At 48.3% G+C, this 27,986-nt stretch overlaps 2 protein-coding genes across 3 annotated transcripts; one reads left to right on the top strand and one right to left on the bottom strand.

Annotated features, from left to right (window-relative positions):
• Nucleotides 1–1,150: 1,150 nt before the first annotated feature.
• Nucleotides 1,151–16,182, top strand: ANKDD1A (ankyrin repeat and death domain containing 1A). 2 transcript variants are annotated; one of them, XR_010834207.1, is made up of 16 exons: nt 1,151–1,266; nt 4,467–4,570; nt 5,232–5,330; nt 5,904–6,002; nt 6,493–6,597; nt 7,269–7,367; nt 7,815–7,913; nt 9,063–9,161; nt 9,666–9,764; nt 10,010–10,108; nt 11,080–11,178; nt 12,307–12,402; nt 13,813–14,014; nt 14,532–14,774; nt 14,867–14,987; nt 15,078–16,182. XR_010834207.1 is itself a non-coding variant. In XM_048076243.2 (15 exons), the coding sequence occupies exons 1-15, from the start codon at nt 1,233–1,235 to the stop codon at nt 15,137–15,139; spliced, it is 1,527 nt and encodes a 508-aa protein (XP_047932200.2). In that variant the 5' UTR covers nt 1,151–1,232; the 3' UTR covers nt 15,140–16,182. The 2 variants fall into 2 exon arrangements, 1 of the variants encoding a protein (XP_047932200.2); XM_048076243.2 differs by lacking the exon at nt 14,867–14,987 and having other exon boundaries at nt 14,532–14,663.
• Nucleotides 16,183–16,265: 83 nt separating this feature from the next.
• SPG21 (SPG21 abhydrolase domain containing, maspardin) lies at nt 16,266–27,737 on the bottom strand. Its single transcript, XM_048076249.2, has 9 exons — nt 27,587–27,737; nt 25,057–25,150; nt 20,642–20,803; nt 19,710–19,790; nt 18,984–19,129; nt 18,339–18,447; nt 17,748–17,855; nt 17,235–17,375; nt 16,266–16,911 (listed from the first exon to the last, which is right to left on the bottom strand). The coding sequence occupies exons 2-9, from the start codon at nt 25,117–25,119 to the stop codon at nt 16,789–16,791; spliced, it is 933 nt and encodes a 310-aa protein (XP_047932206.1). The 5' UTR covers nt 25,120–25,150; nt 27,587–27,737; the 3' UTR covers nt 16,266–16,788.
• Nucleotides 27,738–27,986: the final 249 nt, after the last annotated feature.

The following is a 27,986-nucleotide window of genomic DNA, read 5'->3' as shown; positions in this document are numbered from 1 at the left end:
GCTTTATGTAAACTGACAACTAGGACCTTGCTTCAGTAGCAGCTGTATCTCACCACTGATATAGACCTCAAACAGCGAGCATCTCGCTCCTGAGGAACAGCCACCAGCTGCTCAGACACATCCCAGAGAACACTCGTGTGCCACATTTACCCAAAAATTAGCTATGGCAAGAAAGCTGTGAGGGTCGGACCCACTTCAGAGACCTTATACAGGCTAAATTGAAATGGTTGTGGCAGAAAGAGCAGCTCCCACGTAGCTTCAGGTGAGATTTGCTGCCAGAATAGTCACTGCCTGGTACTTGTGAAAAGGCAGCAGCATCTCTCCACCATTTTGCATGGTGGTGGTACGTCACTGACAGGACAAGCACCCAGCTTTGTGATTTCTTGGTACCCACCCACAAACCGGCTGCTTTGGGCCCTGTTTTTTCCACTTACCTCAGACCTCCCCAAGACAGATCTGATCCTTTCCCAGCCTCAGCTCAACCAGTGCCTGCTTGCTTCCTCCTAGAATTATCAAAATGGAAAACAAAATCAAAGACAGAACTAGACCCAGATGCTGAAACAGAAGAACATTAACTAAACCCTGGGTGAAGAGCACTTTTACCCCCTTCTGCACCTGCTGCTGAGCCTTGGCCGTGTGGTGAGAGCCCCCCAAAAGTGCCAAACCCTGAACCTTGTTTTCAGGAAAAATAAAGCAACCCACCCCATATTTCCCACAGAAGGGAAACCCCTCTCCTCCCATATTGGCTTGGAAACAGAATTTAACCACCCGCAGCCTCAAAGTGAAGGCGCTGAACTGAACCACCCTGAGGTAACGGGCGGCACCGGCCGAAGGAGCGATCGTGCAGCACCCCGACTGAAACGTCGGTAGCAGGATTCGCCCCTTGGAGTCATCCCAAAACTTCCTATTTCAAATAAAAATAAATAAATACAAATAAATAGAAAGCAAGGATTTAAGAAACGCTGCCTGCTGACCCAAGGCCCCCTTCCTCTCCCAGTCACGACGAAGCGAATCGTTACCGGCCGGCCGGCCGCTCCGCTTTTCGGTGCGCGTGGAGAAGAGCCTTTCTTACATTTTATTTTCCTTTAAACACCGCTTGAAACGGGCGCTTCGCGGCGGCGTGGCCTCGGCACTCGGCCCGCCCGTCAGGCGGCGGGGCCCCGGCACTCGGCCCGCCCGGGAGGCGGCGGCGGCGGCGGTAGAGGGCGGCGAGGGGGCCGCGGGGCCGCGGCATGGGGGATGAGGTGGCCTCCGAGGCCGACAGGCGTGAGTGGGGCCCCGGCGGGGCGGAGGCGGCAGCGCCGTGAGGGGAGGGGGGATCGGAGGCGGCAGCGGCGACACCGGCCTCCCCGGGCCCGCTGCCGCCCTCCGGGGGGCCGGCTGAGGTGGGAGGGGGGCTCACGGAGGTCCCTGCGGGTGCCCCTCACGGACCCGCCGCCCCCCGTCCCGGCGATGGTTTTAGGAACAAATTTAAGTCCAGCTCGAATTCCCCTCTGATATCACCCCCCCCCCCCCCCCCCCCCCCCCCCCCCGCCTCCCGGGAATGATATAAAGATTAATAAAATGTGCGGCGCCCTTCGGGAATAAGCTAGGTGGATGTGTAGGGATGGAGATTGCTTTTGCCCCCCCAAGCGCCCCTCAGGTGCTGCAGATAATGCCAGTGCTCCCAGTTTGGTGTCTCGACCTCCGTTCACCGGCTGTCCTGGGGTGTCTGTGTGTCCTGCAGCCTCTGCTGGAGCCCAGCAGGCAGTTTTAGCACGTTTCTGTGCATTCCTTTCTTCCCCTTTGCTGCCTTTTAAAATCTCTTACATAATGAACTGCCTGTGAACTGGTGCAATGCACCGAGGAGAGATCATTTAAACTGTTTTCGGTGTTGTTTGGGATAAATGAATTGATATTCATTACCGTAGGATGTGAACTACCCCAAAATCCAAGCTCAAAAGAGTAAGAGAAACTGCTAAATACGTACCAAAATGTTTCTTATCGGTGGGTGCATGCCGCGTTGAGGAGCGCACCTACATTTACGGGGCTGATTTCCACAGTGTGGGTGCTAAGGAGGAAGCTCAGACCGTCAAGGTGTTTCCCATATGTCGCTGAAAACAAACAAATTTCGGCTTCTACACCCTTAGCAATGAAAGGTTTGTTACCGCATCGTGGCAGGTAGATGAAAGAAGAAGTCAAGCGACGGTTCGGCTTCTCTTGGCAGGTCTCCTGGGGTTTTGTGGGCTCATAAAATACAGGAGCACGTTTCTGCCACCTGGAGAGATGTGATATTTGCTTAACTGACACCTAGAGTTTACTCTACAGGATGGAGATAAGCACGTGGAAGTAGTGTGTAGACATTGGTTTTGATAATTTGCGTAAACTCCACATTTTCCCAGGTTTTCTCTCAAATGAAGTGTCCACGCAGTGTGGAAATGCAGTCCCGTTAACATACCTGACCAGCTCAGGATATGCTCAAAATGCTGTACAGAAAATCCTCTGCTTTTGCTACATAAATCAGTGTCCAAAGCTACTGCCTTCAGTGAAGTGGCAGGTCTTGAGTCTTGGTCTTGAGTGATCCTGTCTGGTATTAAGAGTTGTGTTATTTGTGTTTCTCTTGGGAGATGGCTTTTTGTTTGAAAGTAAGAGGAACAGAAGTTGGAGCATGATGTTACACCTCTGCCACCCTAGGAGTCCAAAGTAGGGATGCCTTTTTTCTGTGACCTCCAGAGAGATGTGGGGTAGTGCTATGTAGACAGAAAGTCTCTTGTTTATCCCCTGAATGTGCTGGGACAGGGACAATAAAATGTTTTGATGGCTTTTTGTGGCTTGTGGTTAGTCTCTAGTTGATAACATTTTCTCAGTATTAATGGAGTGTTATACCTGTATGTTTGCAGCCAGGTAGAATTAACAGAAGACGTTCACAAGTGGATTATGCATCAGATAATGCTAAGGCAGAGGCTTATCCTTATCTAGATCAGCAGTGAAGCAAGTGGAATTACTCGTATTTACACAGCTGAGAACCTGCCTGGCATCATTTGCCTTTCAGCATCCACAGACTTCATCCATACAGATGAACTATCTGAGCAAAACCGTCCCTGCCTAGGCCAGCTCTTCGCATCTGCTGAGTCTTCTGGGGGTTGGTTTTTGGTTAGGGCAGGCAGCCTGGTTGCTCCTGCAGTCATCGGGCTGTGGGAACCTGTGGAGAGCAGAGCTGCTTGAGGCTTGTTTTGCCTGAGTGTAAGCAGAACGAATTTGCTGATGCTCTGCGTTTGCAGTGTGAATTTGGATTTGGTATTCAGTGCAGTACTCGTAGCTGTTCACCTATGAGGATCTTTTCACAGACAGGGACTCCTTTTGTGTTACAGAGCAAAGGACAGGGGACAGTTGTGCTCACAGAGGTTGACAATCCTGTAATGAATCAAGAAGTGCTTATAAAGGCAAGGTTTGAAAGTGAGGATGAGGTGTGTGTGGCAGCACAAAAGGGTGTGATTGAAGAGTCATGTATAGACTTACGTTTGGCTTAAAACCTGCACAGGTTTGGTTGACGCATGCATGTATTCTTCACCGGGGAGAAAACAAATGAAGGTTGCATTGATTCCCCGCTGCACTCAAACTGCAGCCTGAGATCTGGAGAAGAATAGAAGGGAGCAGAGTATCTGTGCCAGCTCTCCAGCAGGATGTGACAGGCTGAGGGTCCTACTCAATCCCTTCTCTAAAGAATTCCCCAAAAGCGTTAGGGCAGAGACGGAGTCCAACAAAGACTGGCTTCAGCCTTGCCAAAAACCTTGAGAGCCTCCCTGTCAGGCCGCAGCAGGCCCAGAATCGCGTTGCTCTCATTTCTTGGCAGCAAGGTTTGTTCGATCAAGGAGAAGATTGCTGAGGCAAGGCCCAGCATGGAGAGTAAACACCCTTAAATTGTGCCTAGCTGTGCAGGACAAATACTGCCCTTTGTGTAAATTATGTGCAAGAGCTGCCACAGCCTATTAAGAGATGCAACACTGATCACAGCCAGACTAAAGGTTGTGTGCTGCTCGGCTGATTCGGCTCGCAAGGCAGCAGGACCACACGTAGGGGCGTCTTTGTAGAGCAGCAGGGTGTAAATGGAGGGATGAAGGGAAGGGTCTGTGCCTTCTGCCTGAGTCCTCACACCAGCTCTGGGCCTTGGCGGATGACAGCCCTAAAGGATCAAAAGGTTTGGGGGCTGGAACAAATCCGTGCAAAAAGGAGACGCTGAATTAGAAGATAAACTGGTAGAAGGGGAAGAGCGCTGATGTGGCACAGGGGTGCTCAGGGAAGGGGAGACAGTGGGAGAAGACGAATCCAGCAAGCATTAATAGGGCTGAGTTTCTTGCTGGAAGAATATTTCTGAAGTCTTCCTTCCTTGAAGCCACTGGGGCCGGTGAGCTGAAGGGGAGGTTTGTTGGGGCATGCTGCTCCGTGCCTGCTCTGTTTCAGTGCCAGCTCTTCTGTCTCTGCTGCAGTGCTCCATTCAGAGAAGGAGTTCCACGATGCAGCGAAGCGCAATGACACGGCCAGGATGGAGGAGCTCATCAAGAGAGGGGTCGACGTCAAAGCCAAAAACAATGTGAGTCCTAGGTTTTCCCACCTCCAAGCTGCAGGAAGCGCTGAGGGTGTGTTTCAGAACTGCAGCTCCAAAACACTGCCCTCCTCATTAGCTGCTCAATCAGCCAAAGCTTTAAAATACACTTCCCAGTGCCAAATAGGGCCTGTGGCAACTGGGCAGTTTCACAAGGCTCTGAAACTCAGAGCTTTGGCATCTGGGCCAGACTGGGAAGTTGGGAGCACTGGGGAAGGATAATAATTTATGGGTCCCGCTGGAACCAGTGTGCCAGATACACGTGGCTGCAGCGACTGGCTTCGATTTGTCTGTCTCTGCATGCTGAGGCTGTGGGACTGATTAGTTCCTGGTGCAGGTCTCCCAGTGTTGGTCAGTAGGTCCCTGGAAATACGGGTTTGCACCAATCCATCCATCTGTGGGCGATGATACTTCACACTCCTGTGCTGTCACTGCAGTCCCTAACCGCAGTTTCTGAGTAGAAGGTGACTAGCAGAGGTCACTGCCTGATAGCAGAGCCAGAAGGGAGAGGGCTGTGGCCAAAGAAAACCCTGTATAGCGCGGGGAATTCTGGCTCCCCGGATGGCAGAGTTGGGTTTTCAGGGAGGATGGTGGACACACACGCATCGTGCACACATCAGCCGTGCCTCCCTCCTTCCTTCTCTTCCAGACAGACCGAACTGCCCTGCACTGGGCAGCGGGAGCAGGGAACGTGGACGCTGTGCGACTGCTCCTGGACCACGACGTGCCGGTGGATGACGAAGACAGTGTACGAAGGCGAACCTCCCTTGCCGGTTCTGCAAATGTGTTCTGTGCTGGGGGAGTGCTGAGGACTGGGTGCTGGGTTACGGGTTGCGCCTTAGTCCTGAGTGGGTGGCACAAGGCACCGCGGTACTCGGGAAGCTGCGGCCTCCCTGCGGAGAAGGTGCAGTGACTTTTTGGAGCGAGCCTGGTTTTAGGGTGCCTCTGTGCGTTGTCTGTTGGCCTTTTCCCTGCCTGCACAGTGACCGGGAAATAGTCAAGGAGAATGTGAGGCTTTATGTGTAGCACAGGGGTGCTTGGCTTCTTCTGGTCGTGTTGGTGAGGCTTGTAGGAAGACCACGACAGCCTGCAAGTTCTCTCTTGCCTGAAACCATTGACTAAGAAGTGGCAATTAAGAGGCAGGTCTCTGCTGCTGAGACCATCGTTGGCAGAAATAATAGTAATTGGAGAAACGGGGGGCTACAAAAAGAGAGAGAAATAAAGATATTTGGGAAGCTTCATGAGCAGCTTCCCTCCAGGGTGAGGATGGCGGTGGTCTGCAGTTTAATTGTCAGTATTTCTCTTTTTCTCTTCTGCCCAGTTTGGAATGAATGCCCTTCTCCTGTCTGCCTGGTTCGGCCACCTCCGCGTCCTGCATATCCTCGTCAATGCTGGGGCAAAGATTAACTGTGTCAATAAGGTGAGACAGTCCCTGTACCTGGGTTCATCATGCAGAGCCAGAGAGAGGTTTACCTATTAGCTAAAGTAATCGTGTGTGACAGCATCTGCTGTGGGGGCTGCCATCTGCACTTCTGCCTGTAGGGTGACCTTGGGCGAGGTCATCTTCACCTCCAAGCCTAGACTTATTCCTGAAACAGTTGTAATAGTTGTAGCTACAGGGATGTACAAGGCTTCCTCAGCTCACATTTCCGCAGTGCTGCCGTGGAAGGTGTTAGAGAACCGGTAAATATGTTTAGGAAATCAGCAGTCCATGCATTTTAAAATAAACCTTGGTTGAGAAAAGGAGCATTAATTCAGTCATAACGTACTGTCTGCAGCACAAACTAGTTTAGCCCTGGAGGTGCAGGGAGACATCACATGGATCTTTGCTAACCAGATAGCTGCTGTTAGAAGAGCCTGTCCTGCAGCCTTTGACTTGCTAAACAAACTGACCTTTATCTCCTCTCCAGAACGGCAGGAGCCTCCTGCACTGTGCAGCTCAGAGGGGACACGTCCGGGTGATGGAGTTCATCATGGAGGACCTGGAGGACGTGCATGTGGATAAGACAGACAAGGTGGGAAGGCTCTTCACTTGTTTATTTCACTAGATCTCATCTTGCTTTGCCGAGCTGAGCAGGAATGTTGCCCTTTCTTATAACCAAGGGTAACCCTCTCCCAGCATGTTCCAGCATTGGCTGATCTGTTCCTGAAGACAATGCAGGAACACACAGGAGCTGGCACGCACTATTAGCTGCTCCCTGGCCCTCGTGGTTCCTAGAATGATCCCCATTCTGATGCTTGGGGGCTAAATGAAGCAACACAAGATCTGCCTTTCTGCAGCAGTGGTTCCGACTCACTTGGTAACTGGAGTCTCAGATACTAATTATCTTTTTTTCATCCTTGGTTGCTATTAGTAAACTTTCAATCATCCTCTATTTATGTGAAATAAACACTGAAAAGATCTCCTTTCCAGTATTTTGTTAGAGTGCTTGGAGTTGTTAGCACCAGTGGGTAGTCTGTTCAGCTTATTTTGTTTGGTTTGCCTAAAGTAAATCAGAATGAAAGTTAACTGCAGAGTAAGAGGTAACTATTTTTGAAGTGTAGCACTTTTCCCCTCTGTGAACACTAACCATGCTGAGCAACAGGGTTATTGCCCAAGGCGTTATTGTATTGCTTGCAGCAGATTATGTGATCTTGTGCTTTCTGGACTTGCTTGGACTGTATTTCTCTCTCTTTCTTTTCAAAGATGGACAAGACAGCGTTTCACCTGGCTGCAGAGTACGGGCAGCTGGAAGTGGTGGAGTTCCTGATTCACCAGGGTTGTTCTCACAATGCTAAAGACGAGGTATGAGCATAGAACCACACACAATGAAATATAAATTCCAAGGATCAGAGGATGTGAGAGTCAGGCATGGGATACCAAATGAGGCCAGTGCAAGCAGGTTGTCAGGGGTTTTACCTGGTTGTGGTATGTCAGGGCTTTTCTTCCCCATCCACCTGCACCCCATTTGCTCCTCAGTCCGTGTTGGATTTCTCTCCAGGACTTTTCAGACAGATAAACAGCCAGCCAGGTGGGCCATGCTTGGATTTAAGGTAGCTGGGTTTCTTGCCTCCCTGCTGCTCCTATTACGGGACTGTTTCAGACTGTTACTACTGGTGACAACCTCCTCTTCAGTCACCCTGGGTGCACTCTGTGCAAAACTGTGTTGTACGAACACTCAGTCCAGTGATACACATCTATGTATGAAATATATATATTTATATATATGTAAGAAGTGGTGTTTGCTTTCAGGAAAAGAATACAGCATTGCATTTAGCTGCTAAAAATGGACATCTCTCAGTGCTGCAGAAGATTGTAGGTATCGGGGTGGACCTTGATGAAAAGAATTTAGTAAGTACATTTAAACGAACTGAAAATCACATCATTATTGCTCTTTCTCTCTCTAGAAATACTCTCCTGCCACAGTCATCAGGCAAAATGATCGGTATTGAGGTTTAGAAGGTGGCTGATTTTATCTAAAATGTATGTTTGTAAATGTTGGTTACACTTGCAGAGTATCAGTGAAAAGCAACATCCTTCTTGGACCATTATCCAATTCTAAAGCGTCTCGTTTTCTTCTTACTGTACCTGCAGACCTACCTTATCACTCTATTATCTCAGTTTTTCTCCCTGACCCTTGTACATTCAAGTGCCTAAATGGTTATTGAGTGTGTTTTAAACTAAACTTCAGTGTGCTTTATAGTATTGACTTAGCTGCTGAACATATGGTCCTTCTGTTTGAGATCTCTCTTTGATAGATCCGCTTTAAAAAATTCTGTGGCTAGAACACCGTTAATGATTTAGATAGCAAATATTGGCTTAGTAAAGCTAGTATTTATTCCACAGCACACTCCCAATTAAGTTTATCAGCAATTTTTTTTTAGTCTTACTTGGTTACAGTCCTTGCAAAGTATGTTTGATTGTCACTAAGATCTGGAAGAAAAAGGAAACTATCTACTTTGGTAACTGGTAGTATTTGTCACCCCCAGAATAGCTGCCCTCTGTATAAGAGCAGCAATAAAACCAGATTAATTCACGTGGGAATTCTGCTGGTTTCTGTTTTCTTGTAAAGAAATGAGCTCCCTCAGAAGGGAGAAGCAGTGGCTGAGAGCTAGGGGTTTCCAGTTCTGCATTTGTCTGTCTCTGAGATGCTCTGGGAAAACGGTTTGTCTTCAGTGCCCATGTGAAATTATTTTTCATTTGTTAATGGGCTGAAGGGAAGAAAAGGTGTTGAACATGGTGTCTGTCTTGTGGCAATGAGCCAGCTGTTTCCAGTGGCATAAGGACAGAGCAGCCCTCTGACACATTGGTGACAGATAATTGTGCCTGTTATTTTCCCAACTGTCAGTTGGATATCCCTGGCCCTCAGCGTTGGTATTTTAACATGTTGTGGGTTCAGAAGACAGGGTAGAGGCTTGCTGGTTCTTCTCCTTTATCTTGACCTTGCCTACGGAAGAGCTGTGACTCCTTTTTTGCCTCTCTCATCCTGCCTTTTTCCAGGAAGGACTTACAGCTTTGCACCTGGCTGCTGAGGGTGGGCACAGTGACTGCGTGAAGCTGCTCTTGGAAGTAGGTGCCGATGTCAATGCCCAAACCCAGGTGAGCTCTGTGGAGGTGACTCCTTTTCCAGATGGTTTCTCCAGCGTGGCCACAGCACCTGCAGTGCCTGTGCAGCCGTGTGGGTGCAGCCAGCAGCTTGTGCAGCGTTAGCTTCAAGTTTTTAATCACTTAAGTCTCCAGCAAGAGCCTTGTGGTCCCAGAGGCTTGTCCCACTCTGTAGATTCCTTTCCACTCCTGATGCCACCATGACCGAGCAGTTGTAGAAACATCTTAGATTTGGGAAAATCTAAATTTCCTAGCTTAGGAAAATTGTAGCTGGCAGAAATAGAGCAGGGAGTGCAGAGGAAAACCCACACAGCTTTGTATGAGGAGGTGGGTGAAGCTGCCCTGGGATCAGGGAGCTGTGGAGACGACCTCTATAAATTTGCCAGTTCTGGGGCATGGGGCTGGTGCAGGAGGGAAGCAGGGATATCTCTGGATAGTCTGTAACTGCAGCTCCTGAGAAGAAGCCCTAATGCCTGTCTCTTCTGATATGCCTCTCAGAAGAAAATGACCTGCCTTCATTATGCAGCGCTGCACGGCTACGTGGAGATAGCCAGGATCCTCTTGGATGCAGGAGCCCACATAGATGCTGTGAACCATGTAAGTCCCACTCCTTGCTCTCATCACTTGCTAATAGGCAAAGCCAGTTTGCGGAGTTTTACAAGAGCACAAACCAACTCTGCGAGGACCGGTGCTGCTGTGGGGTCTGTGCTTATGGGGAAACATCCCTAGTTCCCCCTGAGTCCAGGCGTGCAGCTGTCTTACTGTGGACAGTGCAGGCACAGCACAGTCTTTTTGATGCCATGAGGTGAGCTCTTCCTAAGCACGGGGTCTTCTTTCCACAGCAAAACGCGTCAGCGACCCACATTGCAGTGCTGCAGAACTTCCCAGCAGTGGTGAAACTCTTCATCGGTGCGGAGTGTGACCTTGACATTCCAGATAATGTAAGCCTGCAGCTCCTGCTCTTTTGTCTTTGAAACGTGAATCCATTTTGTGGAGGATTTGATCACCTTGGGGACAGGATTAAAGAGGAGTGCTTTAAAATGGGGAGAAGCTGGGAGCACAGCTGAGGAAACATGAAGCCTGTGAAATGATTCTGAGTGTTGCAGTGAGGTCATCGCTTGATAGCGCTCAACACACGGGCAGTGCCATGTCCCTGGGACCTGTGTACAGAGACATTGCATAGTCAGACTCTCTCCTCCCTGCTGGAGCCAGATGGGAGAAATTTCAGGCCAAAAGATACTCCGCAAAATGTTTGGGGGACTGAGAATGGGAAGCAAGCCCTGGAGGTAGCTGGTTGTCTTGCCAGATTATAATTCTGTGAATGAGGGGCTTTGTTAAAAAATTTGTAGCTTGTTTGTAATGTTTTGGTTAATATTCTTTTTTTTTTGTGGTGATGTTCACTCTTCATGCCACCATAAAATTGCCACATATTGTGTTTGATTTTAATTTTTTCCATGAAATAATCCCAAAGAGCATACAGATTACAACGCATCCAAATTAAACAGGCCCTGTGTCCCCAGAACAAAGAATTGGCACAGATCCTTTCTTCCCCTTGGCCAAGCTATCTGCCTACAGAAAACGTTTAAATAACAAGAAATAATACGTTCCTGTAAGTGACCTCAGGGATCTTTATGGAACCGAAGAGTTTCCTTCTTCAGACTGAAGTGTTATCAGAGAGGCCTCTCAGCGCTGGTGCTAGTGCAGGGACAAACCAGTTCTGCTCAGCCCGAGGAACCCAGCTCTACTTCAACGCTGGAGTGTGTTTGGCCCTCCGCTGAAAAAGGGAGGGAGGGGAATGAGAGCAGAGCTGACTGTGTTCTTCCAAAGCTTCCTTCTGGTGTTCTTCTGTCCTATCCTTCCAGCCTCACACTTGTCCCCTCTGAAATTTAGTCTTTTCACCCTCCTTCTGCAGAGGCAGCAGACTTCGCTCCACATCGCTGCAGAGCACAGCAGGCAGGACATTGCCGAGATGATTCTCATTGCAGGAGTCAATCTGAAGCTGACAGACAAGGTAATTGTCTCTGTGGGTTGAACGGATTCCACAGGGGTATGGAGGGAAAATAGGGATGGTCTTTACCATTGTTTTTTGCTAATTTTCAAGAAAGGCTAGTGATAATGTTAAAATCTGGGAATTTCCATGTCTTGAAACACTACGGAGTAGGTTATTTTGATGTGTTTTCCAGTAAGAAGGTGACTGGTTCTTAGGAAGACAGAAAACAGTTCACGCAACGAGCAAACTTTTTTCCCAAAGTTGCTCCAGTTCCTGCAACTTCTGCTTTTGCTATTGTGTACAATAATATCAAAGCTATTATGGAGTAATGATAAATAATATACCTCAGGGATCACAGTGCATGTTTTAATAGGTAAAAAGCATCTGGATAGTATAGATCTGGCACCAGTGTCCAGGGTTTCTGTCCCTGAAATAAGAAAAAGGAACTCTAGAGGAATCACGCATGCTGTGTGCAGCCCGAAAGCCCCATATGTGCCTGGAAAATGTTGAAGTGGGCTTGGGCAGAGATTAACGTAGTGTCTGCCATTTGCACCTGGGTTAAAGCACATGCAGACTCAAATATTAATACATATCCATCAGTTCATCCAAAATTGTGTTCATGTAAGGAGTGTAGTTACATTTTCACGGTCCCATCAGCTTCTCCTAGGAGACCATTTCTAATCATGCATATGTGGATCCTATAAAGTTAATGAGGCTGCATAAATCACTTCAGCTTCACGTGTCAGCATAACTGCTGTGCAAAAGGCTATAAAAGGCCTTGGATTGCAGCGCTGCGCTGGTCCTTTTAAGATCCCACGTTCCTGGGTGCCTAAAAGCACACTGCAATCCCCCTGTGGGTTACAGGATGCGTTTCCAGCCACTGCTGCCAATCTGACAGCCCCCCCATGGCAGCAGAGGAGATGCTGCAGAGCCCGGAAAATGCCTCTGTGTCCTGCACGCAGCAGCTTGAAGCTAACTCACATCTGAGACAGTGTTTGCAGGTGGAGACTAGAGGTCCTTCGTTGCAGCTAGGTACATTGCTCAATGGGCTGTGCTGCCTGCTGTTAAAGACTGCCAGGCGGGCATGGAGATTGAACCTCCTGAGTGTGCAAGGTCTCTTCCAGCTCATCTTTCCCCTTCTAATTGCAGCAAGGAAAAACATCTTTGGATGTCGCTGCCCGAGGCAATCACATCAACGTGGCAGACATGATTATCAAAGCCGATCGGTTTTACAAATGGGAAAAGGTGAGCAGTGTATACCACCATCTCCTTTGTTTACAGGGTAGATGTAGCTTGTCCTCTCCACTGAGATTCCACATTACCAGCTGCAAAAGGACATCCTGTGACAGCCTGACCTCAACTTTCATTTTAGATAAACAAAAGCCCTCATCCTGTCAACTGCAGCTATTTAAGACTTTCCTTATTTTTTCAAAAAAGCCTCTGCTGTTCAAAGCCTCAGGCTGTGCTGAAGGGAACAGGGATTTTCAAAGATTCTTTGGCAGTTGTTCCAAAAGCCCTGTAGAAGAGGGTGTGGCATCATTATTTCTTTTTCCCAGAAGGAGAAACTGAAGCACTGAGCAGGGAAATGCTTGGTCTGAGGTCACCAAGCGTGACCTTGGGAGTTTCAGCAGTGGCAGGGAGGCAGTTCACCTCTTATCTCTTGCGAGCTGAGTGATCACTTCTTGCTGGAGTCAACCAACTTCCTTCTCAAACTTCCCCCCACCTGGGGCTGTTCCTCTTGTGTTTCCCTGTGTGGCGCAGCAGCATCTCCGGCACGTAGGGTGCAGCTGCTCATCTGCCTTAACCCCCTAACTGAAACCCTACCTACTCCAAGCCTGTGTCCAACACTGTCTGAGCAGAGGGCACAACAAAAGCACAGCCAAACACCTCATTCCTTGTGTTTATAGGACTTTGTGCATCCTCCAATACCAGGAAGGACAATACTGTAGAGGGGAAGGAAAGGAAGGTGGCACAGGCCCAGCTTCAGAAGTAATGCTGTATATCAGGGCCTTGCACGGGTTTCCCAGACAGCCCTAGGCAAAGCCATTTAGCCTGTCTGCAGTCTGGCACGTAAAGGAGGTGAGCGTGTGCCTGCCTTCCAGTTGGAGCAGGGAAGTTTAATTAAATGATTCTGCATACAAGTCCCTGATAAAAGGCACTGTAGAAATGCAAATTGTGATTCGAATGGGCTTCCACAGCAAAGCTGCTATTAACAGATTTGTTAACACACATGATTAGAGTGAAAAAGACAATAGAAGAAACGTTTCACACCAGAATGAACTCACAGCGACCTGCAGAGCTGAGGATGTGGGAGACAGCAGAATGACAGGTACACAGGAGGTCTCATTAATACCAGGAGGGCACGTGCAGGGTGCAGGTCTCAGTCCAGGAAGCACGATGGGCTGATTATCAGTAACGCTAACACAACAGAGCATTGCTGTCCCAGCTGCACTGAGATCGTCAGCCAAGGAAACAAGGCAGACCTACTGCAGATTAACATGAGAACGAGATGCAGTTTATCTCCTCGCTGCCAGCAGGAAAACTCAATTACAGCCTAAAAGCAGCAGGACACTCCAAGTTGAATCTTCTCACACAAAAGACCGTGATAAGAATTCTGCAATATCTCACACTGAAACTCCTGTTCTGGCTTTGCAGGACAACCTGAACAGTGACTCTGACTCCTGGGTGGCAAAGCACTTGACCTTTAAGCAAGACCACAGGGTGGAAACACAGCACATTCGCTCAGTAATGTGGAGATTAGCTACTAAATACCTCAAACCTGGCGAATGGAAGAAGCTGGCACATTTCTGGAAATTCACTGATGCACACATTAGAGCCATTGAGCAGCAATGGACAGGTATAAAACATTACCCAGATATTTTCCATACTTCACTTGGACAGCATTTCTAGGACATAAGCCTGCAGTACTAGCAAAGCATGAAGAAAACCACCTTGCTGTAATCTTTTTTCCTTTAGGGAGCTGAACCAAGGCAGCAGCAGAATCCCCTTTAGAATTTCATGGATACTTCAGCAGGTTCAGAGTTTTGGAAACAGATCGCTGCTGGTGATCTGTCGGTCACCACAGGGAATCCTGTAGTTTGCACAATGCAAGCAAGGAACTATGCTCTGAAGGTCGAAATTCTGTATTGACATAAAAGGCTGTCTGACAAGCCCAAATTCATCCATTTCCCACTCCATCAAGTTTAATATTAATCTACCAATCAGACCACAACCAGGAATTAAGACAGAATGTACTTCAGAGCTTCATGGTAAAATCCAAAGCGTAGGGGTGCCCAAACTCAGCAACTCAGAAATCATCTCTAGAACTATGGGCTGTGAAGTGCAGGATTTAATTTGTGGCTTCATCTTGCCAGGTACTAAGAGCTACAGAGAGCATGGCCACAGGATGTTACTTATCTGGCTTCACGGTGTGATCACAGCAGGAGAAAATCCAATCAAGGGATTGTATGAAGGTCTTGTGGGCATTGGAAGAAGAGATTTGGCTGGTAATGCTTTTGTCTTCCTTTGAATAGTACACACTAAGCACTAGCTGAATCCTGTTGTTCTACAACATACAGAAAAAAACTTCAGTGAACCCCATTCACATGAGCTCCAAGGTACTCTGCCCTGTCCCACCCCCTTACTACCACTCCATACATCATTTATCTTCCCTTTTTTTTTTTTGGTAAATTAACACATCCTTCCACAGCTTTATGCCTTCGGTGCAGCAGGATGCTTACTCAGAGACGAATAACCAGTAAACAGATCAAAGCGTTATCCTTTAGTAAACCTACAGCACCACTGAATGGTGTTACAAGATATAACAAGATGTAAGATTTTTATATATATATATAAATAAACAAGATGTGTAAGATATACCCCACCCCTTAAAACTGAGAATGTTCTCTCCTCTTTTACAGAAAGCATTCGGAAAAAAGCAAATGCGGACTCTGCTTCTCCACGGAAGTGCACAGCCATGTAAAACTGAAGGGTACTAGTGGTTCCTGAACTGATGTGTCATCGGGTGTCTTAAGAGCTACAAGAGAAACACTTGCTCTGTTACTTACCAGAAGGCAGCTGTAACTTAAGGGCTTCTTGTCATAAAAAGCTGGTGTCATTGCTGCTTCCTTCTTGGTCTGAAACCACAAGGATATCAGCAAACAGTAGCAGTCTAAAATGCCTCTTTAAAAAGAAGTGAGATTTTATTGGCTCTTTATGTTCCGATACTGTAATAAGAGCTAAGTCTCACTTGCCATAATGTGACTGAGTATCAGGATATACTACAAGATTTGATTGTAACTTGTTTGCAGTGTATTTTTGTATATGAATTTTTAACTGTCAATTTTATAAGCTTTTGTTTACGGGAATGTTCTTCACATACCTTTTTTTGCCTTTTTTTTTTTTGTCTAGCACGTGTATCTTAGGTTTTTTTTTTTAAACTTTCCTCTTAGCTTGGAAGTTGGATCAGAAAAGTCAAGGCAACTATTTGATCCTTAAGGACTGTGATCTTTAAAGAGAAGAACATTAATGTATATCACTGTAATATTTATAAATCAAGTGAGTGATTTCTTTAATCCCTAGGTTACCACTTGAAAATCTCCTTTACCTTAGAACATAGATAGCTCCACTCATCTAAGAGTGAGAGATAGAAGAGCGAACTTGTTAAGACTACCAGAAGGCTGATACTCTTGTCCACAGCACCGCAGCGTGGCTTTTACTGTTTCAACTCAAAGAAGTTATCATCGATTATTTTACACAGCCTATGATAAGGACATACAATTTTCATAAACACCAATTTGTCTTTTAAGTTTTTGTATTTTTAGTGTTTCAAGGGAAAAACATCATCTGTATTTCAATAAATCAAAATTCTAATGTTAAATTTGCACATTGTGTCTTAGTCTTTATTAAAAATATTGACTAATTCTTACTCAAAGCTAACCCAGTGCAACCTTATAACTAAAACTGTTCAATACAAGAGGCAAATTCAAACAGAAGGTACCTTTAAAAGTGTTTTTTTTTTTTTTTTTTAAAAAGTATCTGTGGAGGCAAACCAGGACTGTAGTAAGCTACACCACTGTTCTCTTGTAGTCAAAAGAAGAGGCACTTGCTGAACTTGAAGTTTTATTGAAAACCATTTTTAAACAGCTAGCAAGAAAGTTAAAAATTTATTTCAAATAGAAATAAACTAACTTGCAACACAACATATAAAGCAAATAAGTGATGGCAACATTGGCACTTTAACATCTTTTAAACCAAATACTCAACAAAAATATGTCAGCTTATAAGTACACAACCTGCATGTGGCAATATATACAATTGAGTGAAAATATAAAAAGAAATACTGTTCTGTTCAAGAACATGACAGTGAAGACTTTGGTAGCAAAAATGTCTTTGTTTTTAAAACTGCAGCCTTCAGAGATACTTTCTTGAATTCAAAGACTTAAAATTAAACAGATGTTCCATTACATTGTTGAAGGTTTGTTGTCCGCGGGTAACTCACTGACTATTGATCCTGTTGGAATCACACAGTGATAATCGGCTAACACAAGAAAAAAGGCAGAGTGGGAACAGATGATTGTACACAGGAAGACCACCAAACCTGATTCCTCATTTTCACTGGCAGTCAGAAACCTACTCTTCTTCTTGCTCGCTGCTGTTATGAAGACTGATCTTTTGGACTTCCAGTTCTTCTGCGCTGACCATTGAGGGATCGATGGCTGCATACCGGGTACCACGGAACTGCAGTAAGTGGATCTGTAAGACACAGAAAATAACACTGAAACCAGTGTAGAAGCACAACTGTGGTAAGAGAAACATTCCTTCTGAGTAACTTTTCTGTGAGAATGTAATCAGGGACTGGAGTACAAGAGTTCAGACAGAGGATAAAGGAAATAGGCAGCAGCCAAGCCCCCAAAGCCAGCCCTTGATGAATGTGGCTGCTCTCAGCATCAGCGATCTGGGAGATAAGAGTGAACAGAGCTCAGGCAGGTTAAGAAATAAAAGCAAGCACAGAAAAGTTTCCTACTGCTGTTCCAGCTATACATGCTGGTAAACTGGGTTTGAATGCAGGCACTTACTTGAATATATAGGTTGACCTCAGCACTCCTGCAGAGATATGGGAAATTGCCTCCTGTTTTGAGATGAGCTCTTCTGGCATTAGGATAAAGCTTATACATTTCTTCTTTTGCTTCAGTCGAAAGTGCGCTCTGGTCAAACACCTACGTAACAAGTCACAACAGTTAATTCCGAATCTAGTCAGATTTTGCTCATTCCATCAGACTGGATATACCCTGCTCCTAGAAGGAACCGTCAACTTATCCAGTATAGTTTTAATGAAACAGAAAACAAGCAAACAAGTTAGGCACTAACAACTAGAAAGCTAACACTGATATGTAAACATGGCTGTGTTATTGCACAGAACATCCAATAACTTAACACAAACATCACTGTTGTCCAGTCAGCAGCAGGTTTACCTAAGTACATAATTAGATGCTGCAAATATTTATTAAGTTGCTAACACAATAACCACGCCCCACCTTCCAAGAGGAGGAAACAGCATTAAAGAAAAGATTAAACTGAGATAAACTTACATCCATAATAGTTACAGGGACATCTCGAATTTTATGAGGTTCTACGTAGGAGTTCTGGCAGTTGAGGGTAAGTCTTGAAGCAAGCTCACTCTGGCCCAGACTCTCCAGCTTTCAGTAGAGATAAATATTGGTTAACAAGGTACTTCAGTGCAGGAAGTTAATGCAACAGTAATACCAGAGCCAAAGAGAAGTCAGCTCCTTAGTTCTAAGGGAAACAGGACTGCTCTTCAGGTGGAAGTTATAGTTACAATTTAATATCTTGCTGCCTGAGACAAATGCTTAAAACATGTTTAGTTAGTTGCTCCTGCCTCCACAACATAGCCTACAGATATATCCCAGCACATTTTCCCTTTTCCATCTGTTTCTTAAACTCCTCTCTTCCAATCTACACAAACAGGACGGTAAGGGAGACGGTGACACTGCCAGTTAAATTGCAAGGCTGTGACAGCCAACGCCTGCTAAGGATCCGTCCCTGACTGCTCACTTCTGGGTAAGTGACAGAAGCAGCAGCAATCTGTACAACCTCCACTGTCTGCTAAGCGAATCTTTCCGAGATCGACACCACAGCCATTGAAGTACGCAGACACCTACCCTGTCCACCATGAAATCAATCCCATCAGCCATTTCAGGATCTACGGGACCAGAGGCAAAATTCCCAAGGACAATTTTTTTCAGCATAAAAGCAGGCATCAGCCAAAAGCTAAAACAGAAAAAAGATGCAATCTTCAAGCACCCAAGACTCCAGAATTAAGATGCTTTGTTGTAAGCGCTCCCTCTCCTTGCACAGACTTTGTGCTTGAATTTCAAATGAAATTGTAAAGAAGCTTTGAGAGCACAGAGATGGAAAACCTTGCAGCTAGGTGCTTGAAATGCTCTGGAAAGCTGCTAATCTTGCACTGGAAGAGTGTATTTTAAACATGGCGAATAATATTTTCGTTACTCTGAAGGTTTTTGCTAGAGATCAGGCAGATTTTTTTTAATCTGACCACATGTTCTCAAATGATCACAGGAAAGATACATACAAGACTTATCTGCCAAATTCCACACTCCCAATTGTGAAAATTTCTACTTCTTTTGTGGTGTGACTTTAAAAGTCGCACTATTCCACCCCTCACTTCTCTTGCCACTAGCTATGCAGGCTGGAAACAGGTCAGAAACATGTCCAACCAGATCAGCGTGACGTTTCATCACAAAAAGCATTAATGCCACCAATCTCATTGCCTCAGTCTTCCGTACCTGTTTGCTGTCCACGTCTGGTTGAAGATGGAAGTGTCACTAAAGGAATTGCACAGGATCAGGGAGTGAACTCTGGGAGATTTGTGCGTGTACTCTGCAAATTTTTGAGCCAAAAAGCCTCCCAGAGAAGCTCCAAAAAGGTGAACCTAATTCAATTAGAAAAACAAAAACAGATGTTACATTTGTGAAAAATGAACCTTAAGCATGTTATTTCGTTACGAAAAATAAGTCATTCAAGTTTTATTTTTCCTCACAACTAATTTTTTAAAGGAAAAAAAACCTCTTCTATATAGGTTCTGTAATTTATAGGATATGATAAACACTGAAAAAAGGAAGTGTTTCCAGACAGCTCAAATTTCTGTGCGCTTATCACGCTTAAGTAAAAAGTGAACATTTCACTTCGTCTTCAGTAGCTCTTCCAATCCAAGGTATTTTATTGGGGTATTCTGTACAACATGAGTTATGAAAGATAACTTAAACGGGGTCTCATGAAAAACTGAAGTTAAGCAATACAATTTAATAGGCCTACAACAGAAGTGAATATAGACAAAATTTTCAAGGGTGTTGACCTTTAAAAATAAACTAGTTTGAAAAGCAAACTTGCCCCACAGCCTATTTATAGGCTGGTTTCGCATCATATGCTATACATTTGCTCTTAAATGAGACTTTTGAACGTTAGGTTTTTATGGCAACTACACATCCATTTCTCCGTCTCCAGGCACTCACTTTATCCAGCTGAAGGTGGTCTAACAGTTTTCTGAATCCATCACAGAACTCAAGGTGATCCCAGTACACTGGATACTGCAACTAAAACAGCACAAAGTCAGAACAAGCCCGTCTCCGGTCAGTATCCATCAGCTGTCTGCTTGAAACTTGCACCAATTCTCACATTAAAGGTTTGAAGAGAGCAACCTGTCTTGTGCAATGAGGTTCAAGCTCCTCGGCAAGGTCCCTATGGCCAGAAGAACTACCCCTCATTCGGACAAAAACACACAACAGAAAGTTTGGCAGAGCAAGTTCAGAGGGGAAAGCACAGCTTCGCTTCATTCTGTAATCAAGGGGAAAAGGGAAAAGATACCAGAATGGTTTTTCAGTGATTTTGTGGCATGGAAAGTTGGCAGATACAGACACTGCTAATTGCTGCAGGAGATACAGCAGCAGAGACATACCACTTAGCAGAAAAATTATTGTACAAACCCATTGTTTCAGTTCAGCTTTGGAGCTGAAGAGAAGCCACAAAAGAGTGGGCTGTTGGGATTTTAAGGAGTGATTTCGCATTTGCAGCTATTCAGGCCGAGAAGCAGGTTATTAATCACCCCTAAGGCAAACACAGAAGCCCTGAACTAACCCACGCACTTGTCTCATGGCTAACAAAGATCCAGCTGGAGGCAAAGATGACTCTTGTCCATGGCACACAAGGTAAAGATCAGACCGAGAATTTAGTAATGTGTATGCACAAGCTTTGGATAAATGGTTCTGTGAACATACAGCAGATTTTAGCCTCGATCTGCAAGCTACATATTCTGGACTACAACCTAGCATCATATTTTTTGGGGGGATTCTCCTGTCAAAACTAAGTTAATATTCATTATCCAACCTCCAGTTACATCAACACACAAAACTATACTGACTTCTGACAGAGGACTGCCAATACTCACAGCGATAACTCTGTAACCCCATCCAGTCAGTGCCAAAATCTGCTGGAAAAACACATCTGCAGTTCCGCTCACGGGAGGAAGAAAGATGAGAGGGCACCGAATGCTCCTGGGTCCCGCATCGTACAGCGACCAGACTTTACTGTCATCGTCGTCTACTATTATCTGGAGGGAGAGAGGAAAAAACACAAGGCTGAAAGGAGTTTCTTCAACCAACTTCCAGAGCTGCTTCTACGAAAATCTGTCACCCAGTAAATATTGTATTACTCAAGACTCTTTGGAACAAGACTCTCTTATTCCTCATCAAAACAGCTTTCTTCTCCAAGGCTATTCACTACCAACAATTACAATGCTTGCGTGGATACAGCTGGAGGCAGAACTGTGACCAAGCACTGTCACACCAAACCCTTTGTGTGCCTGGACATAAGCTGGGCAGCTAACACCACGCTGTGCTGATCCGTGGCATCTCATGGGGTGCGCCCCTCTGCAGACAACTGGAATATAACACACGTGCTGCAAGCAGTGAGCTGTGTTGGTCCGACAGCGACTGACTGCAGGTCAGAATTTACACTGGAAAAAAAAATAAATCTCCTCCTTTCTGAGGAAGAGCGGCTATCTGCACTTTGAAACGGTTTGGAAAGGTACATCTTGATCTGGAAACGCGCACAGATAAATCATGGGAACAGCAAGGCCGTGCCCCAAAGGATCAAGTTCATACATCATTCCGCAGGCAGAAAAATGCGCTTGGCAGGGGAGAGACTGTGCCACAGCCCAGCAGAGAGAGCCGGGAGGTCGGTTCTCAGGACTGAGCACAACAGCCACAGGCTGGGAGAGCCAGCGCTGCTGCAGGGGCAGCTTTTTAACCACTGACACCTGCAGACACCGGGCAAAAGAATTACAGGTCTGGATCAGTGCAAGTCTACTGAATTAAGCAGCTAGCCCTGCGGATCACTGCTCTGAAACAGTTACATCCTGCTGCCGGAGACGGCCACATGACTCCGAAGCAGCTCTGCCGAGCTGACCTGGGAAGAAACGGGAGCACCTCGGGGGTGTCTGGAGCCCCTGGGACACGCAGCTGGCTGCGGCAGGTTACCCGCACACGAGCTGCTCGTACAGGGCCCGCCACACGCCAGGAGCAGCGAGTCCTAGCACAATTATCGTCTGCAGAAGTACAGGAACCGGGTCAAGGTCTTCTTTTTCTAGCAATGCTGGGGCCTGCCCCATTGCTACCAAGCCTGTTTACCACCGAGCCCTTCTGTATATTTAGCGTGCCTGTTCAACCTTCCTCAGCCCTGTGAAAACGCACGGCTCGCACCACGTCGACGAGCACAAACCTCTGGGGGAAGCCTGCATCACACAGCGGGAGTTCATCCCCTCCGTGCCACCAGTTCGCCACTTTGTGAACAGCGACGCACGAGCACAACTCGCTTCCCCGTCGCAGCGGTTAAGCCGCTCAGGGGCTTAGAGACCAGTCTGGCAAATCCCATTTGCTTGATTAACAAAGCCGCCTGCAATGAAGCCGGTATTTCAGGCTCTGGGAACAAGCACGAAATCACATGATACTGTTGTTTTGTAGTCTTCCCAAAAAAAAAAAAAAAGAATAAAGACTGCATACCAGGGCCTCCCTGACCACTGAAATAGTTTTAAAAACTTGCACAAAAGCCTTCCCGAAGCCTCCCCAAACCAGCCCTTTGCACACAACTCCAGAACTCGCAGTCCTCAGCTGTTATTCTCTGGTAACTTTGGAAACACGCGAGGTTGCTGTTTGTCTTCAGGAGCGTTTCCAGAGGTGAAGCAACACCTCGCTTTGCATAGCCCCTGAAATCACAGAGTTGGTTCACGTCACGGGAACTGAGGCTCAGAGGCAACGTTTCTTTCCTCGAGCCCAGATAACGAACCAGGAGGTTTAAACAATTGTTCTATTTGATTTCTAGCCATGTACCGGGTCGTTTAACTGCAGCACAAAAACAACGCTAAGCGCTGCGTGCACAGACAGCGGCGTGGGTAAACGCTGACTTGGTAGGACCTAGTTTTTTGGTTGTATTTCCTTGTTCAGGTCTATCAATCAAGATCACCTACAGTTTAAAAAAAAAAGAGTAAAACCTGCATTTCACTGACACGAGGGGTAAAACCTCCCTTGAGTTTAGCACAACCAGGGTGTCCTCTGCTGATGACTTTTAGGTAGGACTTAGGTAAGACAGCAAGTGGTGGATTTTGAGGATATTCCTATATGCTGGTACAGCACCCAGCCTGATTCAACCTGAATTTGTGCTCCCCTCCTTCATTTTAGGCTCAGCACATCGGCCACAACAAGCACTTACACAGCTGCAGCTCCTGGTGGCAGCTCTGGGCGTCCTCCATGGAGGAGCCCCCAGTCCCACCCCCTTGTGGGGAAATCACGGCCTCTCCATCACTTCTCACCCCAAGGCTGCCTACCGCCCTGTAAAAATCCCCTCTTTGCCGCCCTGTGACAAAGAACCACTTCTGCATTTGAAAAAAACACCATTCATTTGAAGCAATACTCCGATTTTCCTGCAAGAAGGACTACTGGATGACCCTCAGGTTGAATGTTTATCCGAGCTGAAGCGTCATACGCCCAGGTGAGGACTCACCCTGTGGCACCTGCCTGCCTTTGGGGGCCACAAACTCAAGCGGGGGCTCAGAGGCAGAGCGGAAGACTTGACTTAAGAACATCATTTTCTGTGCTGTACTTCCCATATCTGATGAGAGCAGGAAGGGCAATGGAGCTGTGCTGTTTGTGCTGCTTTCAGGACTAACATCTTAACCTGTTTTCAAGCAAACAGCTCTGGCTCTGCTTCCTTCAGTCCGGCAGCAGCATGCTGACGGGCAGCGACGATGGCTGGTCGTTCTCCGTAGTGCACGTGCTCTGCCTGAGCCTTTGGGAGGATAATGCAAGCCAACGTACTTTCCCCCTCCACCCTGAAACCAGAACTAGTTTATTCCTACCTTCTCTAAACCCCACGTTCATCACTGTGGCATCACTTGACTTTTGAGTAGGCTGAATCACTCAGAGGGGAAGGAATCCCCTAGTCTGAAGGTCAGACGAGCCCCGCCAACGGCCGCTTCGGCTCACACACGCTCTCATTTCTGAAACCCCGAGCAGTCGGCAGCAGCCGAAGGCAGCGAGCTGCAGGCACCACGCAGCCCCCACGGGAGCAGCAGCAGCGTGCACCCTTTGCAACCACATCCTCCGGTTCCTCTCGTTCGCTGCACCCCACAGAGCGTGGTCGTGGAGCACCTGCACATCCCAGCGCCGAAGCACTGCCTCCAGGCCTTGCTGCCCCAGCGAGGCACGGCCTGGGGGCGTCAGCGTGGCACAAACGGGCCCGGCAGATCCAGCACTGGCCAGGAATGGAAAGAAGATGGATAAGCAGAGCCTAGGGAGAGCAGGCAGATCTCTCTTACAGGAAACACCTAGGTGGCAAGAATGAATGAAAAGCCTTGAACAAAAAATCCTGCAATCCTTCCATAAAGGTAATTTATTAGAAAAAACCACGTATCGCCCAGCAGAAATAATGCCAGGCACGTTTAAGCGTTGTTCCTTAGGTCTGGGGACACGATCCCTCTGGGGTGGCCTGACCACAACCGACTCGCTGCAGAAAGAGGGAGTGCTGCTCTCACCTCTGCTGCCAGCACCTTCCCGCAGCCCAAACCTTCCACACTGGGGAACTGAAACAGCCGGCAGTCAGCTGGGCTCGGGCTGCTGCTGCCAGTTACTGAATAACCACAGCCTCGGCAAGCCTTATCTACAGGGGGACGGCAGAGAGCGAGGGCCACGAGCTACACAGCACTGCAGGTCCCCGTGCCCTTTGCACGCACGGAGAAGCTCAAGGGCTGCACGCCCCACGCGCTCTCCTGCAGCTTGGTGAGAGGAAGCGGAGAAATCTGAGCGGGAGGGGAAAGTGGTTGGACGGCGCGGTTAAGCAGAAGCCACCCAAAGGACAAGAAGCAGCAGCTTTGCCTTTTTCCACTGCAGCTGAGGCGTCTTTCCCCCCTCTGAGGGGCCCTGCCTGCCAAGAAGCTGCCTTCAGGTGCTCTGCTGCAGCCTGAAGCCCAGGCGCAGGAGCTGCGGAGGTGGCTCTGGCAGCAGGGCAGCGTTGAGCCAGGCCGGCTGCGCCGCTTTGCTACAGCGCAGCTCACGCAGCGGCTCCGTGAACGCGGCCCCCAGCACGGCTGGCACCAGGACGCCAGCCACCGCCGTCCCGGCTCGCCAAGCACGTGAAAATTAACAGCGTGCTTCCAGGCACTGCTGAGACATGTGGGACAACAGTTGGCTAGGCGAGCCAGGTCGGTAGCACGGCACAACTGTCCCGCATCAACTGGAGTCAGACTGCCCAGTCCTCCCCCCCAGAGCAAGAGCAGAGTGCCGCACACGAGCCGCTTGGAGCTGAACGTACCTTTTTGAGAGGAACCGTGCTTCTGAACCAGTTATAGTCGGGAGAGACTTTAATCTCTCCCATGATGGTTAGAAAAACCTCAGTTTAGGGCAGCCTGAAACGAAGAAAGACAACGTTTAAAACGGAGAACGCGGGTTTCCCTTCGGCACCACGCAAGGCTGTGCCACGCGCGCACGCAGTATTTGCAGGGTGAGCCTGCTCTCATCGCTTCTTACACTCCCCCGACTCTCACCAACTTCACTTATCCTCGGTTTTCATCACAAACCACGTAACCATGCTCCCAGGAGGCTGCCCCGAACCGCTCTAATTAGGAAATGACGATGCTTTTGTAACAGAGCTCTCCCAGGCAGCGCTTGTGGAGGAAGGCGGTTCTGTTGCAGGCTGCAAGCGGCTTAAAAAGCTAGAGCCTATTTTTGCTTTGAGCTTAACTTAATAAAGCATCCCAATTTACGTCTGATAGAATTCAGTCAGCAGTTTAGACTCGAATTATTTCGTGAAGTTACTGCCTGAGCGTTGAGGCCGTGCTCTTCAGCCTGAGGACAAGCGACCCCGAGGCGCGTTGGGAACAGCAGCTGACTGAGGCTTTACACAAGTCCTGAGGTTTTAAACCTACCCAGGCAGGAGCCAACTCTTGTCGGGAGTTACGAACAACGATATCCTCGGGGCACACCGATTAACACAAGGCCAACCGATCTCAGAATCGGCTCCACACAGAAATCCACCCATTTACTCTGAAATACTCATCCGAGTCGGAATGCACGACAGCAAATAGTGAGAATTTCTCATTAATACTCCATTAAATTATAGTAAACAACTTAAAGGACTTCTAGATTCAACTTTTTAAAGCAGCGCTTACACAACGGATGGTATCAAACAGCTCCGAAGCCTGCCGACCTCACAGCCCTGCCCTGAAAGCCACTTGCCTCAGGAGGCTGTTGGTGTGCACTCGCACCCGCTGAGCGCAACAAAACAAAGCAACTTTCGATCTCCTTACTTTAGGGGTTGCCAAACACAGATCGATAGGTTTTGTTTCTTAGGTCTCGACGAAAAAAAGGAGCTCAATGTTCTGAAAGCCATTCAAATGCATTTCGTCTTGCAGAAGAGCTGCCAGCGCGTAGGGTTTAGCTAACTTTTGGGGTTACAGCTGCATTAACAGTTATTTTCAACTTCTTCATCTTTCAGTCTTCACTTCCCAAATAGAGGAAACCTGAACTTTAGAAGAAAAAGTGCCTCCTAAGATGCACGACGGTGGGCACATCCCACGTGGAGCTCGGTGACGCACCTTTTGTGCTTAACAGGGGCTTTGGGGCTTGGAAATTCAGCTGCACAGCCCTCGTTTCAGTTTTATGTGGCTTCGTTTCATTACCTACATCAACTATTCTGTTATTTGTCACAGTCTGGCAGCACAGTGGAGGCAAAAACACCTTTTGCCCCACAAACACACACTCCTGGACTACGGGGGACAGCTGGACGTTACGGAAAGGAAGCAGCGCTTCAGCCTGGTAATTCCTTTCCGTAGCCACGCATCAATTAGCTTCCAAAAAGCCGCTCAGCACAACGGGGAGCGACAACAGATCGAAGTGCCTTAAACCAGCGCAGTCTATCCCAGCGTTAAATCAGAGCACCGTCAGGAAACACAAGTCAGGGTGAGGGGAACTGCATGCGGCAAAGCCTGAGAGCAGACGTGGAGACAAGGGCTGCCTGCTAGCGACCGGGGGCACTGAGTGCTCAGCACCGTCTGCCCACTGCCGTCGCCTCTCTTCCTGCCTTCCCCAGCTCTCAGGTCATCGTTAGGTTGGGGAAGGACCAGGCAGGATCCAGCTGAACTTTGCCCTGCCGCTGCACCGGGCCAGCCCCAAGCAGAACAAAAAGGCAAAACCCGGGTGCCCCGGGTCCCTGCTGCCTCGGGGGAACCCACCAGCCGCCAGGACCCGACTGGATTTCGGCTCCTTTCTCACACGGGTGCCTCAGCGGCTACTGCTGCTGAGCTCTGCCCCTCTGAGGGGGAGAGCAAACAGCTTTTATTTGGCTACGGGAGCTTTCGCTGAAGCGGGGTTTGCTGCAGGCCACGACCTGGGACTGAAATATTTTTTTTCCCCCTTGACACAGAATCGCGGCGGCGGGTTCGTGCCCGTGTGTCAGCACGGACCCCGGGGGCTCCTCCAGCTATAGAGGAGCTGAACCACGGGCAAGAACGGGGAAACAGGGCAGAAAAAGGCACCTCAACCCAAAATATAACTCAAAAAAAAACCAAAAAAAACCCGAACTCACCCCAAAACGTAACCCCCCTCCCCCCCCCCGACCAGCCTCGCGACCCGTTCCCTACAACCCCGGCCAAACCAAACGTCCCGGCGGGCCCTAACGGGTAACAGCAGCCCCGTCAGGCAGGGCCGCTCCCGGCCCGGCCCCGACCCCCGCCGCCCCCTCCCGGGGAGCTCCTACCGGGTCAGATCCCCGCTCCCCGCTCCCAGCCCCGGCGGACGGGGACCCCCCGCGGCCCGCAGCCCCCAGCCCTTGGCAGGGCCCTCACCGGCCCGGTGGGGGTGGGGGTGGCGGGAGCGGAGCCTTCCTCCCCTCCTCCTCCTCCTCCTCCGCCGCCGCCGCCGCCGCCGCCGAGCGCGGCCCCGCCGCCCGCCGCCACTTCCGGGTGCCGCTTCCGCGCCGGTCACGTGACGGCCGCTCGGGCGGGGCCGCCGCCATCGCTGCCGAGGCGGAAGAAGTGGAGCCGTTGCTAGGGGGACACCGCCGGGGGGGGGGAGGGGGAGAGGGTCACGTGGCGCCATGGAGGGCCGCGGATTGGCTGATAGGCGGTGAGGGGGGAGCCGCCATTATGGGCCCTCAGGGGAGACGGGGGCTTCACAGGGGGCTTGCGGGGCGTTTGTGAAGCAGAACAAGCACACACTTGGTCTATAAAATAAAAAAAAAAAAAA

This window comes from Anser cygnoides, chromosome 11 (genome assembly GCF_040182565.1).
Source record: "Anser cygnoides isolate HZ-2024a breed goose chromosome 11, Taihu_goose_T2T_genome, whole genome shotgun sequence".
NCBI classification, from domain to species: Eukaryota; Metazoa; Chordata; class Aves; order Anseriformes; family Anatidae; genus Anser; species Anser cygnoides.
The sequence above is the reverse complement of the archived record's forward strand: the minus strand, read 5'-3'. Positions and strand labels throughout refer to the sequence as shown.